Source organism: Chenopodium quinoa, unplaced genomic scaffold, assembly GCF_001683475.1.
Source record: "Chenopodium quinoa cultivar QQ74 unplaced genomic scaffold, ASM168347v1, whole genome shotgun sequence".
NCBI lineage: Eukaryota > Viridiplantae > Streptophyta > Magnoliopsida > Caryophyllales > Amaranthaceae > Chenopodium > Chenopodium quinoa.
In genome coordinates this window covers 1,356,585-1,371,641 of record NW_018742810.1, presented here as the reverse complement: position 1 = coordinate 1,371,641, position 15,057 = coordinate 1,356,585, and the positions used below count along the sequence as shown (strand labels likewise).

At 31.0% G+C, this 15,057-nt stretch overlaps 3 protein-coding genes across 3 annotated transcripts; 1 reads left to right on the top strand and 2 right to left on the bottom strand.

Annotated features, from left to right (window-relative positions):
- Positions 1 to 462: 462 nt before the first annotated feature.
- Positions 463 to 2,454, bottom strand: LOC110725246 (probable 2-oxoglutarate-dependent dioxygenase ANS). The gene is made up of 4 exons (XM_021904734.1): positions 1,994 to 2,454; positions 1,571 to 1,821; positions 1,019 to 1,334; positions 463 to 887 (listed from the first exon to the last, which is right to left on the bottom strand). The coding sequence occupies exons 1-4, from the start codon at positions 2,237 to 2,239 to the stop codon at positions 630 to 632; spliced, it is 1,071 nt and encodes a 356-aa protein (XP_021760426.1). The 5' UTR covers positions 2,240 to 2,454; the 3' UTR covers positions 463 to 629.
- A 5,852-nt stretch (positions 2,455 to 8,306) lies between these two features.
- On the top strand, positions 8,307 to 9,722 carry LOC110725245 (delta(7)-sterol-C5(6)-desaturase-like). Its single transcript, XM_021904733.1, has 3 exons — positions 8,307 to 8,643; positions 8,785 to 9,090; positions 9,209 to 9,722. Exons 1-3 carry the CDS (start codon positions 8,433 to 8,435, stop codon positions 9,505 to 9,507), a joined length of 816 nt encoding a protein of 271 aa, XP_021760425.1. The 5' UTR covers positions 8,307 to 8,432; the 3' UTR covers positions 9,508 to 9,722.
- Positions 9,723 to 12,160: 2,438 nt separating this feature from the next.
- LOC110725244 (beta-amyrin 28-oxidase-like) lies at positions 12,161 to 14,699 on the bottom strand. Its single transcript, XM_021904732.1, has 3 exons — positions 13,426 to 14,699; positions 12,924 to 13,111; positions 12,161 to 12,756 (listed from the first exon to the last, which is right to left on the bottom strand). Exons 1-3 carry the CDS (start codon positions 14,351 to 14,353, stop codon positions 12,454 to 12,456), a joined length of 1,419 nt encoding a protein of 472 aa, XP_021760424.1. The 5' UTR covers positions 14,354 to 14,699; the 3' UTR covers positions 12,161 to 12,453.
- Between the last annotated feature and the right edge of the window lie 358 nt (positions 14,700 to 15,057).

Below are 15,057 nucleotides of genomic sequence, written 5' to 3'. Positions count from 1 at the left end.
GTTAGGGAATATAATAGAAAAAATTATATAACCTCTTTAAAAACAATAAATTATTATATAACCAATCGTTGTTCAATATAACCCGATGTCACTTTTAGATAATTATTAATAAAAGTTGTCTTGATATCAATTCTACCCTTTTTTTTATATAAAAAAAAAATTCTACCCTTTTTAACTTCTCTATATTAATGGGGGATATAAATACATTTAATTTCAACTAATTCAGAATATTGAATAAGCAACTATAAATCATAATACCAAATAAATGGAGAGTAGAGTATATCCTATAATAGAACTTTATACTTCGTAGAAACAATACGAAGAATTATACCACATCAATGGCATTATGGCAACAAACATGAATTTCCTTACATACAGATCGACATACATAAAATTTATTCTATAGATTGTACAATTTATATATATATATATATATATATATATGTATATATCTATATTTTGGTAAAACTTAGGCGTAGTATAAAACTATAGATTTATATCTATATTACAAAATACAAAGCAAAGCAATGCAACTTAATTATTTATACAACAAAGTTTCCGATCAAATAAACTTGCTGGAAGCGAAACCAGGCATTTAAGCTTAAGTAATATAAGATTCAGGAAATAAGTTAAAGCAATGGAAACTCGAGTTTGATTGCATCAATGGCGTTTTCGCCAGGCCCACACTTGCAACAAACTCCCTCCTTATACTCGCAAACTTTGAACTTCTTGTACAAAGATGGCCGATTTGGTGTGACCAATTCGGTTAAGGGTGTGAGCTCTTCCGTAGCATCCATAGTACAAAATGCTGTCACTGATAACCTATCCTTGGTTAAATTTGTCACCACCCTATGCATTGTACTTTTGTATATCCCATTCGTCAGTACCTATGAAACGGGAACATAGTCACTACACAATATATATATTTTATACATACGTAATAAATTTTATTACGGTATGAATTACTTACTATATATGCACAATAGAATAATTAGTTTTGATTATGTTACGTACGTACCTCACCAAAGTCACCAAAATTGACAAATAGGGCACCTGGAATGACCGGAACCTTGAACCACTGACCATCTTTTTGAACCTCGAGGCCTTCTCGGTCAGCCAAAACTATGGTGAAGATTGAGCCATCTAAATGTGGCTTGGACCCAAGTACATTTTTGGGACGTGGACATTTCGGGTAAAGGGTAAATCTTGACAATATTACCCCTTCTTTCTCTAAACAGAAGCTGTCTTCTTTTATGTTCAGGGACTTTGCCGCTGCTTTGTAAAGACCTTGTGCCAAATTTATGATTTCTTTGGAATATTCGTCCACAATTTCTCTGTCACAAACAATAACAAAAATCAATCGTTAAATATTATCCCTAAAAAAAAGATTATATTTTAGAATGTTACTATAATAGGTCTATATAACAAATTAACAATACTAACAATCTAACATGGTGTTACATTAATTTGTATGATATGTTATATAAAAATTGTACTGTACTCTGTATAATATACTCCCTCTGTTTTTAAGGGCTCGTAAAAAAGCTAAGGTTCATAACACAGGGGTCACCTGAAATTCGAGGGGTTCTCAGGCCACGCTTTGAGGTTGCCTTTATTCTTAGGGTACATGGTAAGAAATAGCCTGTCATTCCAATTCATCTTTTGTTGATCCAACCCTTGACAAACAGCATCAGTGTCATACCCTTGGAAGATATCATCTGTGTAGTATTTCATCTTCTCCTCAAAGGGAAGTGAAAAGAATTTCCTTGAAACTTCAATCACCTCTTCTAGAAAAGAGCCTTCTATTCCATGATTTTTCACCTTATCATAAAAACGCCAATTATTTTAATTAAACAAATCTATTGAGTTTTATTATTTGAAAGTTATACACTAAAATTTAAAGCTTAGTTTTTACTGAAGTAAAAATTTGCTAATTAAGCTAGACTAAAATATATAAAAATAAATAAATAATGACGAAGAAGGATGTGTGTACCAAGAAACAACCCCAGGTGGAGAGAGCTGAACGGAACTTGACGATTTCATCTTGGTCGCCTGAAGAGAGGAGAGAAAGATCAATGAGGAGAGAATCAGTCCATAACTCGGCGACATCTTTGGATTCGGGAAAACCATCTTTGTGCAAGAATTGTTCTGGTATTTTATCTTGTACAGTTTGAGCTATCTTCTGAACAAGTCTTGATGCAAGATCATCGTTGGGGAGACAACAAACAGGTGCAGCCATTTGTTATAGTGTGGTAGGATTGGCTTTTGGTTTTTTAGTTTTCAGTTGCACTTTCACTACAAGGATATCATCTATATATTTATATAAACAAAGTATGTATGTAGGTACGTAGGTAATAACTAATAACCTAAATTGCGTGGTAAATTCTCACAAGTAAAGGTTTTGTTCTTTTTGCCTTATAAGAAAATTAATACTTCGTAAATAAGTATCCAGCTAAGTTAAGATTTTTTTTTTTTTTTTTTTTTTTTTGGGGAACAGCTAAGCTAAGGTTCATTGAGTGTCAAAGTAGGTTAAGAGACATATAATCTAAAACTGAAATTTGAAAAAAAAAAAAAAAAAAAAATAGAAAAAAGAAAAAACAAGTACCGTACAAAAATCTGCATAGCTAGTCCAACACTTAGCATACATATCAAACATTTCTCCTTCTTTCCTTGATATAGGTAAATTTTTTCCTTAATGTATCTAATTACATAACAAAATTTTAAAATTCTTTACTAAATTTAAATTTTAATATAGGTACAATGAAACGGAAACTTAGCTTTCGCTCCATCCTTCTTTAAATTATAATCCTCATAGTCTCATAGGCTTGGGCATGCATATTAAGAGTAAATTATTAGAAAAAGATGAGCCATTTCCACAAATAATGCTTTATTGTAAACTAATTTCATATATACGTTGGTTTAAAAAATATTTTCCACCATACCGTCCACGTAGACTCGGTTATTAAGTTCGTTTTTTTAATCGTAGCTAGTATTAAACCGCTAATATTGATTGCGGTTCTAGCTTAAATAGAACCGCTAATAGTGTTAGAGGCTCTTCAAATAGAACCTCTAATACCATTAGCGGTTCTATTAGCTAGAACCACCATCACCATTATCGAATCTAAGCTGAAGGTACTTTGTATTAAGGGTCAAGAGTGGTGAATCCAATTCCCGCCCATGGTGTCTCCGTGGATAGCGGCAACCATGGAGGTGATGAATCCGGCACCAATTTGGAGTAGGGTAGTCAGGATTTTGGAGTACCACTAGTGGAAATGGAGTATCGTGCTTTTTGACGCAATGAGTATCGTGCTCTAGAAGATGGGGAAAGACTTTGTTTTTTTTTGTTTTTTTGACAACTCACAAGAAGACTTTGAAATATCTATGGCTGGAGTATTTGTCAAATGAAAACCGCAAATGACAATAGTAAGGAACCGCTAATGTCACTAGCGGTTTTAATAAATGAACCGCTATTATAATTAGCGGTTTTTAGCCTCGGATAATTATAAAAACACGAACCTTACACTACTCCTACGTGAACGATATTTTGAAAAATAGTTTTTAAACCAACTTATATGAGGAATTAGTTTATGTTTTAGCATTATTTACGGAAATCACTCTAAGATAGGTTTTTAGGTATCAAATACAAAGTATATATGTAATTTGCATAACCCTTCCATGGTCTGAACTAAAGCTTTAGCTAATGATAGATTAGTGAGTAGTGCTAATGCACTTATTTTACTAAACAACATAGAGTCATGAAAACTATAAGTATGTCATACTCATTTTTAACTAACTACTTAACTATGCATCCTTAATTTAATTTTAAAACATCGTAGGTTTTATTAATTAATACATACTAGATATTGAAAAAAATAAGAATAAGGTTTTTTTTTTCTTAAAGTCCCACATTACAAAGAAATGAAGAACGAAAGAGAGTAAGATAGTGTTGGAAGTACCCACAAGTCCACAGCACATATGGTGTGAATGAGTTGGGTTACCCATTAAATTAATAGAATCATTATTTAGGGTCAGGACTAACCAAATGATAATTATTTGAGGACGGATGGAGTATAATTTTTTTTTTTTAATATTTTTTTTTCATGTGTTTAGAGAGCCACAATGGGCGGAGATACGGTGAGAATCGATCTCAGGATCTCCTGCAACTAGGAGGGAAGCTCTAACCACTTGAGCTATCCCTCACTCTCAATATATTAATTATATCTCTATCAAATCACTGCCAAGAATTAGGGTCCCTCGCCCTATTTTTCAATAAAAAAAAATCTTCACTTTATCTCTCATCGTGTCTAAATTGGAATCACTTATTAACTCATCAAAGGATGTTTTATCCTAGCTATTTGGTCATTACGTGCAAATTAGACTCATTGCATCAAGTTATTATCTTGTTTATTAATTAGGATATAGTAGTCTTGTAATTAAGCATAGAACCCTACTCTTTTTGTATCTATCCTCATTAAAATATAACAAATAAAATATTGTACTACCTCCGTTTCTTTTTATATGTAACAAGTGGATATAAAAATATCAATCAATTTGTTGCAATGAAAAGAAACAGAGATGTAATTTTTTAGGTCTAGTATGAGGAAAAGAATAGCGAAAAATGGAAGATGGAAATGTTTGGCTCATTTTTGAGGTAGTAATTTTTTAGGTCTAGAAAGGGAAAAAGAATGGTGCGCAAAGAATGAAGATGGAAATGTTTAGTTCATTTTTGAGTCGGGGACAATACATTAATTACATAAATATCACAATACAAGTATATACTTCGTACATTTTTAGCTCATGAGAGTCATGAGCTCATGACTTAAAGTCTTAGACACTACAACGTACGATAACAGATATTTTCATTTCCATTCAGGTCTAAAATTCTACATAGATATCTTACAAATATAATTTATGGATATTTTTACAATAATTACATCAATAAAAATGTGTGTACTCATGCATATAAGGTCCAGAATTTTTAAGCTAGGTGGGCTGACGATTGAATCAACATATAATAGATAAACTAGTTTAGGTCCCGTGCCATGTATGGTAACGGTAATTTTTAAAAATTAATATCAACTTTTCAATATAATTGGTTATTTTACAAAAATTAAAAAAAAAAAATTAAAAACAAATAAATATACGCACTACTTTGATGTGAATTCTAATCAATAAACAAACAACCATTTTTATTAGTGAAAAAATATGAATACTTTTTTGAAGTAAATTAAAATATGTCGCAAATTATGTTAATATTTTCTATTATAGTCATAAATGTTTGTGTGGAAAGGTATATCAAATCTTTTTTATTTAAAGTAGTTATCTTTGTTACTAACATATATAAAAAATTATTCTTGTATAAGATTTTATACTATAATTGAATTTTTTTTCCGAAAAAAATAAAAATAAAAAACTACTAAGGACACACCAGGAAATGACACGTGTCATTACTGGTGCGTCTTTTAGTATATAGGTTATTATTATTATTGATAACTTATTATTATAATATTCTTCAAAAAAAATAATATATATTATTTTAACAATTATTTTTCTTTCTAAATCACACTTTATGATTTTTCATAGAAACAAAATTATAAATAATAGATTCCAATAAGATTTTGTTCGTTTAAATTGGAACCTTACAATTTTACTACTTGTAGCATTTAAATCTACGTCATATCATCAATTCATCATATATCGATGTCGCCGGAGAGAACAATACAAGACTGTCTGTATCAAAATCCTTATCACCATCACCATTATTTAGGCATTTACATTGTTCAGCAGACTTAACACCACACATTGAAAACAATGAAATTAATTAGGTTCAGATAATGATGTGTATTCAACTGTTGATCTCAAACGAACGATTTCCACAATTACAAATATGGATATGATTGTGTCATCTCATCTTAAGAATTCTTAATCACAAGTTCTAAGTATTAGTAGATATTAATAGGATAACATTCAAGGTATATTCATATAATCATACACAAACACCCATGAAATTGATGGTTAAATATAATTTTATATATAAGTATTAGTTAAAAAAAAAAAAAAACAAAAAAAAACTATCCATTAAATATTAATAAACTATTTATTGAGATGAATTAAATAAAACTCAATAAGCCTCGATACCCCTTTCATCAACCAAGAAGCTAAGGCACTTGCCACTTTTGACTCATAACACACATTTTAAGGGTTCAATATCATCCCATACTTTCTTTCTTAATATATATATATATATATATATATATATATATATATATATATATATATATATATATATATATATATATATATTAACAAAATCGTCGATGTGGTTTTTGTAAGATAAATAATAAGGAAACAATTGTTACAAATGGGGTTTGTATAAGAAAGATTTTTGCTTAAAAAAAAGTGTGATCGAAAGAAAAAAGGAATGAAAATGGAAGATAAACATGTTGAACAATAAATGAAATGAAGGTAGCACATCATCACTAAATGCATGCCAAGTGGACAACAATTCACTTGATTTTTCAAAAAAGAATGATTAAGGGAATTAAAAATAAAAAAAATATATAAAAAAAATTAAAAAAAAATGATAAAAGGAAGATTCTTGAGAGAATATCGTAGTCAATTTCACACAAAGTATACTTGTATACAAGTACTTGTATAAAACAATAGATATTATTTTAGTCCAGTTTTCAATATAAGTGGATTGTTAGGTTAGGGTGAGACTTATATGCAGGGATGGGAATATTAGATGGATATTTGCTAATCCCTTTCACCCGCTTAAAATAAATGGACGAAAATCCGAAATAAATGGATGAAAAGCAGGTGACGGATGAAGTGGATGATGGATCAGATGTGGATGATGATTTTTTCACCCGCTAACCATCCACCCATCTGTTTAACATATATTTCGTATAAAGATTTTTAATCTAAGAATTTAAATTAAAAAAATTAAAATATACAATAAAAAATACTTTGTTTGTAGCAAATTAATTTTTTCGAAGAATATGTAATTAGTACTTCCTTTTTATTTAAAAAATAATAATAACTTACCGTATAAATAACCATAAATTAAATTTTATGTGAATTTTTTTTTTCATACAATGTTCATCCATTAGTCACCCGATCCACCCGTTTCATCCGCGGATGATGAATGAAGCAGGTGATGGATGGATGTGGATGATGGAATTGGAATGATGGATGGATGCGGGTGAAGCTCCACCCGATCCAAATCCGATCCATTGTCATCTCTACTTATATGAACTCTTTCTCTGTCCCATGCATACTCCTCAGGATTATCATAAATGAAGTTTAATTTAACTAATTATTCTCCTTAACACATACACGTAGTACTTCCTTCACTCTGTTTCGATTTATCTGCAATAGTTTGACTTTTATATTTGTCGATGCATAACTTCAATAATTTATAACTTTGATTTATAATTGAGTAAAAGCTATAAAAAGATAATACTATTACGTATGAAAAATGCATATACATTGAGACGAATTTAACAAGATTCATTTTATTATATTTTGCCTAACGCATCAATCAGAGAAGATTGTCGAACAAAAACTTTATGAACAGCTAGTGGCAAACGTCAATTTAACTGGTTACAGTAAAATGAAACTGATAAATTATACTTTGTATATTTTAAAAATTACATAATAGACAGTATTTTCTGCAATCTATGCTTAGAACACTTTTCATACACCCAAATAAGCTTAGCAGAAGTGTATTATAACTCTAGGTACACCCGGTGCTTATAATTAAGAATTTCCAATACATGCTCAAGTTGTATTATCCAATTCGGCTTCTCCAATTCGTATGTTAACAAAAATTCTATCTCTATTAGTAGTGTGTTGCGAAGTTCTCCTACAGTCCTAAATAAAGGGGTAGTTAGGCAAATTGATCATAATATAATTTTTATTAGGAATTTTTGGTTGTTATTTTGCTAATGAAACTAACCAAGGGCAAGGCAAGATTTATCTACCAATTCAGCTATACCGATTGTAATTTATACTTATCTACAAAAATTGCATGTATAATAATTTTTCTAGGACCTCCACCAGCCCCATGGCTCCGCCCCTCAATACCTAGTGATTATTTTTCAGGCTAGAGCAAGATTACAAGGGCAATGATATAGATTGGATTATTAATACCAAGACTATAACCCAGGATTTATACCAAGATTATAACCCCCAAAAAAAAAAAACATGTAGAGAGCATCATTCATACGTACTCTTCTTTATTTATAGACCCATTCTACGAAGTTTATCATATATTTATATTATACTTATATAATATATCATTGTCACATAAATAAATTTAAATACGCCAGTAGTTTGACATGTGATAATAAACCCAAATAAAAGAGAGCATCATATATATAAATTCTCACCACCTCCTAAATAAGCAAATATAATAATTATCTCTCAAAATGGGTAACAATACTAATAATTACTTGAAACTTTTGGTGGACGAATCAACATGGTATAACGAAATGTTGCTGCCACAATTTGTGCGCGATGTGCTGCCTCACTTCCTTCAGTCATGGCTCCGAAATTGCATTTGCGGTGTTTTTGTCTTTGCTATTTCCACTCTTCTTTTACGTCTCAACTATTGGAAATACTACTCTTCCTCTCCAAAAGGCATTTTTTAATTTTTTTTTATCAAGCCCTACATACTTATATTCTATGTTTTATTTTAATTTTTCATCAAAAAAAAAAAAAAAAATTCTACTGTGTTTTTTCGTAGATATTAACAATGAAATTTGTTTATTGACATGACAGAGAATGTGGCAACAAGAAAGGAGATGATGAAGCAGATAAAGGAATCAATGGAATTAATGCCATCGGGTGCCTTATTTCTTACAGTAACGGAGCACCTTGCAGAAACAGGCTGGACAAGATGTTATACTCGAATTAGCGATGTTGGTTTAATAATCTATGTTCTTTCCACTCTTGTTTATCTTGCCGTCATTGAAGTTTGGACGTACTGGATTCATCGATATATGCATGAAATAAGGCCGATCTACAGGCTTATTCATTCCCGTCATCATTCTTACAACAAGGAAAGTAGCCTTTCCCCCTTTGCAGGTACGACATACACTCCATATGTCAATTTAAGAACATACTTGTACATACATGATATGATTATCTATAATTCTATTGAATAACGTACAAATTTAACTGTTTCCAATTATAATTAATATAGGTTGGGCGTTGCATCCTTTGGACGGAATATTAATGGAACTTCCCCATGGAATAGCATTTTTAATGGTTCCAACCCATTTTTTCACACACTTGGCGCTTTACCTAACGGAAGCTATGTGGGGCGTTTTAGTACATGGTAAAGGTTTTAAGCTACGTTGGCCTTTCATGGATGGAGATTTTCATACCATTCATCATACTTCTTGTCAAAATAATTATGGCAACTTCACAATTTGTATGGACAAATGGTTCGGGACCCTTCGCCCTCCCAAGGACTCCATTGACACCGCGAAAAACAAGTGACTAGATGGAAGCTCTCGTACTATTTATTAAGAAGTACATTTCATTTTACTGTTTAAGAAATTATTCAAAGTTGTATAAATGTAAAATGTACGACTTGGTTTGTGTACTTAGCTAAGGTGATCCCATTTGCAATTTTATTTCCTTATGTAAGAACTTGTATTATATTATAATGTCTTCAAATTTGTGTTTCAATTGTATTTACGTATTTCAATGTAGGAGAGTACATGTGAATTCCCTGAATTGAACTCATGTTCCCGTATGTAGTAGAGTTCATTCATAAATTCTTAATCATGAAGAAAGATCGAATTAAGGACATTGCTTAACTATAATAGGTTAGGCTAAACATTAGTTACCAATCACTACCAACTAAAAAAATACGGAATATTAACTAATAAAATTAAAATTAACCTCTAAACCAAAAGGCAAAATCAAGATATAAACCAAACTCAACGCATTTTTTTATCTTGCTGGCCACACCACACCGTGTGGCCGGCTGACACACACCAAAACACGAAATGGTTGGGTAAATCCCTGACTGGCCGAGTAACTCCTGATCAGGTAACCCCTGACTGACCCAGTGTCCCCTGAATAAGTAACCCCGGCTACACGGTGTGGCCAACCACACATGAAACTTTGTGGACCAAACTAGGGAAATTGGTTAATCAATAATAATCATGATAAAATATTGAATTAATGGAATTAATGATAACATGCCAAGATTGAAAACAAGACTCACTCTCAGCTCATGCAATCATTAAGCTACTGTATATCATATATGTTCATATGCATTACATTCATATATGTTGATGGCAAGAGCTCATCATATCAAACTATTTGCATATATATACATATCTTCTTAATTTCAGTCCATAATCAAAAAAGTAAATTATAATGTTTTTACAAAAAAGCGCAAGCAATAAGCTAAGCCATTAAATAAGTTTAACCCTGTTTGTAGTGAAATACTTTATCCTTTTTTTTCTAAATATTGCAAAATCTGCACTTTTGATGACACAATTTTCACTTCTCTTTAATTACATATTGTGATTTTAACATATGGAATAATATAACAATGTGAAATCATGTTGGATTGGACTTGGTATGCTTTCATATATTTCAACTTTTGCTTTTTTATTTATTGCAACGTTAGGAATTGCTAATGTATATCTGATTTCTAAAATATCTTTTATTTTAGTTAAGTTAAAATTACATATAAAATGTTAACATTTTGAAAGTATATAACGAGATAATTAAGATCCCAGAAAACTTTTTTTTTTCAACTCATAAATCACTAAAGATAGCTAAAGGAGTTTGTGTGAATAGTGTAAATTCTTCAACGTTGTGATCATAAAAAATGGAGGAAATATAAATATTTTAAAGTTTAAAATGGGCATTGAAATAGATAAATCTCCCAACTAATGTAGGTACTAAAATTTTACAGTATTTTTTTTATCCGTAGAAGAAATCTGGGCTTTTCTTGCAAAATTTTAAGGGTTGTAAATTGGGCCCCAGCCCTGGCCAAATTAAAAAAAGGGCCCTCCTCTAAAAGTGATTGATAGATTCTGTAAGATATTTTTATACAGTATTTTTGTGAAACCATATTTTTATACAGTATTATGAATTTATATTGGCTATATAGCTATCCCTCAAAGAATACGAACTAAAATTAAGGATCACTAATATTTATCAATGATCGTTATTGAGTTTCCAATAATATAGAAAATAATCAATAACTTCTACTCCATTCGTTCGTTTTTTGTTCTACGTGAAGGTCTATTTTAATATGTGATTGTTATACATCTATACCCCAATCTAATATTCCCACATTAGCTAATACTCTCTCCGTTCGTTTGTGAAATTTTTATATACATCCGGAGGGTAAGGTGCGTTAAGAGTATTTTTTGCTTATTTAATATTTTTTTTTCTCATTAAACTTAGGAAAATGTTATACATAATCCTTAGGGCTACATATAAGCATTAAATATATTCTAGAAAATTGTTTAAATTTAGAAAATCAAGACAAAAACACACTAGTTACCCAAAAAGATGTTATTAGGTCTATCTTAATGTGTATTCTCAAAATATTACAGATATTGATGATTAAATATATATCAATTGAACCAAAACTAACCTCTTATATACACACGGTGACACGGATGCACATAGGGCTGCATATAAGAATTAAATATACTCTTGAAAATTGTATAAAATTAGGAATTCATGACAAAACACGTGTAAATCAGTGTAGTTAGTGTGTTTTTATCATGATTTTCTAAATTTAAACAATTTTCTAGAATGTATTTAATGCTTATATGTAGCTCTAAGGGCTATGTATAACATTTTCCTTTTGGTAAATAGGTATTAAGTCATTTATTGTCAATGATAACAGGGAAAAAAATTGCTAAAGTGGGATTTGTGAATAGTGCAAAAAATCAATAAGATGCAAGTAATTTAAACAAAAGGTAGTGCTTCGAATATATGGATCAATATCTAGTACAAGTATTTTTATTTTTTTTTTTTCTCTAAAAGTTATTTCTGTTTAGAATCTTACAACTATATTAATTTTTTTTTTCAATGTATATACAAAAAGATTGCTCGCAAGCAGTGCCTTAATAATTAAAAGTACTTAATTTTATTATTTTAAAAAAACATGAAGTATATAACTAAAAATATTATTAGTAAAAGTTTCATTTGCAAACATGCAAAATCGAAACCCAAAAAAACTTTTTGAGGCGGAGGTAAAGTACACTGGATCATACATAATACATTATTGGTTTTATGCTTAATTAAGTGATAGCATATATACATGTAATTATATAAGTATATACTTTTGTACTTCGTAGCTTGTTCATACCAAGTTAAGCTAAGAAACATGAAATATTAAACAATATTATGACATGCATGATTATAATTAGTATGATAATACTAGTTTACATAATTAAGTAGTGATTACTTAATTTTTTCTAGACGAATTGGGAGACCTTCAACAGGAGTTGCAATTGGGGTGTAAATGATTTCTTCCAAAGGATTTACTTTCCAGAATTTGAAACGAGTAACTAAGCTGTGCAGAAAAACAAGTATCTCAATTCTTGCGTACTCTTTTCCGCCACACATCAAAGGCCCTCCTCCGAAGGGTACAAATGCATAGGGTGGTATAGGATTATTGTTCCCTTCGAATCTTGAAGGCTCGAACTCTTCCGGATTTGGAAAATACTCGGGATCCTTGTGTGACGAATAAGCATTCCAAGCAACCTAATATAAATTCATCACACAAGATTTAAGAAAACATTAAGAAAAAACACCGTACCAAAAGAATTATTTTGAAGATCGTTACATCTATATAATGGGTGTTTCAGTTTCCATATTAATCATCTGGCTATAGTACAATGTATGTAATCATTACGGGGTAAATATTATACCTTCCAACCCTTTGGGACTCTAAAGCCAGCGTAAGTGAAATCCGCGAGGACTTCCCTAAAACTTCCCAAGGCAGGTGGTCGTAGCCTCATAGTTTCACATGCCACATTCCATGAGTACTTCATTTTCTGAATATCTTTCCAATTCAATAGCTCCCCTGCCTTTTTTGATCTAGCAATCTCCAAATGCTCTAGCAACCAGATCAATCAAGTTCGAAATTTACAATACGATACAATTCAATCACAATCCTAACTATAACCTACCCGATAATAAGAAAAAGTAATCTATCTAGAAAATTACTTTACATATTGTAAATTGTAACACGTACTTATTATGTTAGTCATATATATTACCCTCAACTCTCACAAGTAATTAAAAATTACAATTATTGTAGTAGTTCACGCCCAAAAATTTCAAGAGTACAACTAATAACCTGTATTATTTTGACTAGACACGCTAGAAATAAAATTAAATATTTCTTGAGTAGTGCATGCACGCACTTACCTTGTAAGACCTTGTCGTAGACATGAGGATGATCCGCAAGGTAGTATACTATAAACGTGACAGCAGTGCTTATAGTATAGAAGCTAGCAAATAAGAGACTGTTAATCTTCCCAGCAATCACCTTGTGATCGATAATCATCCCACTTTCATGGGAAGCCTTAAGAACTCGAGTCAATAGATCATGAAATAAACCATCATCATCTTCTTTTTCTCTGTTTTTTACCTCAATTTGCCTCTCTTTAATAATACTTATGATCTTGTTCTTGACAGCTTCCTGCCTCTTCTTAGCTGAGTAGAATGGCAAACTGACTGACTTTGACATCGTGTCTTCGTGCAGCTCGAAAAATGGTTTCGCAACTTCCTTCACTTGTTCTTGACTGCTATAATTGATAAACAAGCAACAAGTTAGTGTGAAAGTGAAATCTTTGGCTAAGGGTTGAACCTTGACTTGTTCATAAGGCGCCCAAAATGTGTCGAAAAGGTGAGCCGCCTTAGAATCCATGATGGCTACAAGATGTTGCATGGACTCGAGTTTAAGGAACTTGTGAAGTTGTTCTTGTACTAATTTCGACGACCATGAATTGTTGTCAATATCTCTTACAGAAAGAGCTAAGGCCAAGGAGGGTGGCATCCAAAACTCGAACAATTTTCCGTCGTTGGAGAAGAGGAATTTGTGACCGGAAGGGCCGCATAGAATGGCTACTTTTTCCCCAAGTACTGAGGTCTTAAAAATTTTTGACGAGTATTTGGTCATTCTCTCACGCATGAATTTTTCAGGGCGTGAAATATACTCGTGGGTTTCTCCATATATTGGCCACCCATATTTTCCGGGAGGAAGGCTTAATAAGTTTGAGCATTTTTTGGTTATAAACAAGATTAAGGTGACAATTACCAAAGTTGAAGTGACCAAAAACAAAGTTGGATCCATATGCACAATGTTATGAACAAATTCTAATTAGGCTCTATTTTATACTAGGTGATAGTGTTTTTTAATTTAAAAAACTGGAAGTGGGAAATGATTTAATACTTTGGGACATTCTTTGACTATAAATTTGGGTAATAATAGCACCTAAAAAGATTTGGGATGTCAAACAGAAAAGGAAAAACAGAATTATAAAGACAAGACCAAAGAGACATATTAAATTCATGGGTAATTTGGTGTAAATTTGGGAAGCCCGGCCCGTTAATCAAATTTTAAAAGGCACTACTCAAAACTTGATTTTTTTTTTTTGAAGTGTAATCAATGATATTAAATTCAAAAATCGTCATTATTATATAAGATTTCCTTACATACTCCGTATTATACTATTACTCCCTTCATCCCAGAATAATTGAAACACTTTACTTTTTTTTAATCAATTTTAACAATTTTTTTTTGCTATTATATAAAATAAAATGTTAATTGGTAAGTTGTTGTTGGATTTATCTTAATGTATATTATTAGAATATCGAGTTTATAGTAATATTTAATTTTATATAATAGAAATTAAAGATGGTCAAAGATGGTAAGAAAAAGTTAAGTGTCCCAATTTATTCTGAGACGAAGGAAGTACAAGTATTCGATATTTCAATGCATGTTTGCCAGTACATTACTTTGACTATTAATATTTTAGATTATACTTTAATAAAGGT

What these genes read in the sequence shown, in the direction of transcription:
- LOC110725246 (XM_021904734.1), bottom strand. Translation starts at nt 2,239, where the DNA reads ATGGCTGCACCTGTTTGTTGTCTCCCCAACGATGATCTTGCATCAAGA. An exon ending in CCACCTGGGGTTGTTTCTTG is followed by an intron (nt 1,822 to 1,993) that starts GTACACACATCC and finishes TTTTATGATAAG; the next exon opens with GTGAAAAATCATGGAATAGA. An exon ending in GAGAACCCCTCGAATTTCAG is followed by an intron (nt 1,335 to 1,570) that starts GTGACCCCTGTG and finishes TGTTTGTGACAG; the next exon opens with AGAAATTGTGGACGAATATT.
- LOC110725245 (XM_021904733.1), top strand. Translation starts at nt 8,433, where the DNA reads ATGGGTAACAATACTAATAATTACTTGAAACTTTTGGTGGACGAATCA. An exon ending in CTACTCTTCCTCTCCAAAAG is followed by an intron (nt 8,644 to 8,784) that starts GCATTTTTTAAT and finishes TTGACATGACAG; the next exon opens with AGAATGTGGCAACAAGAAAG. An exon ending in TAGCCTTTCCCCCTTTGCAG is followed by an intron (nt 9,091 to 9,208) that starts GTACGACATACA and finishes TAATTAATATAG; the next exon opens with GTTGGGCGTTGCATCCTTTG.
- LOC110725244 (XM_021904732.1), bottom strand. Translation starts at nt 14,353, where the DNA reads ATGGATCCAACTTTGTTTTTGGTCACTTCAACTTTGGTAATTGTCACC. An exon ending in CTACGACAAGGTCTTACAAG is followed by an intron (nt 13,112 to 13,425) that starts GTAAGTGCGTGC and finishes TCTGGTTGCTAG; the next exon opens with AGCATTTGGAGATTGCTAGA. An exon ending in GAGTCCCAAAGGGTTGGAAG is followed by an intron (nt 12,757 to 12,923) that starts GTATAATATTTA and finishes AATTTATATTAG; the next exon opens with GTTGCTTGGAATGCTTATTC.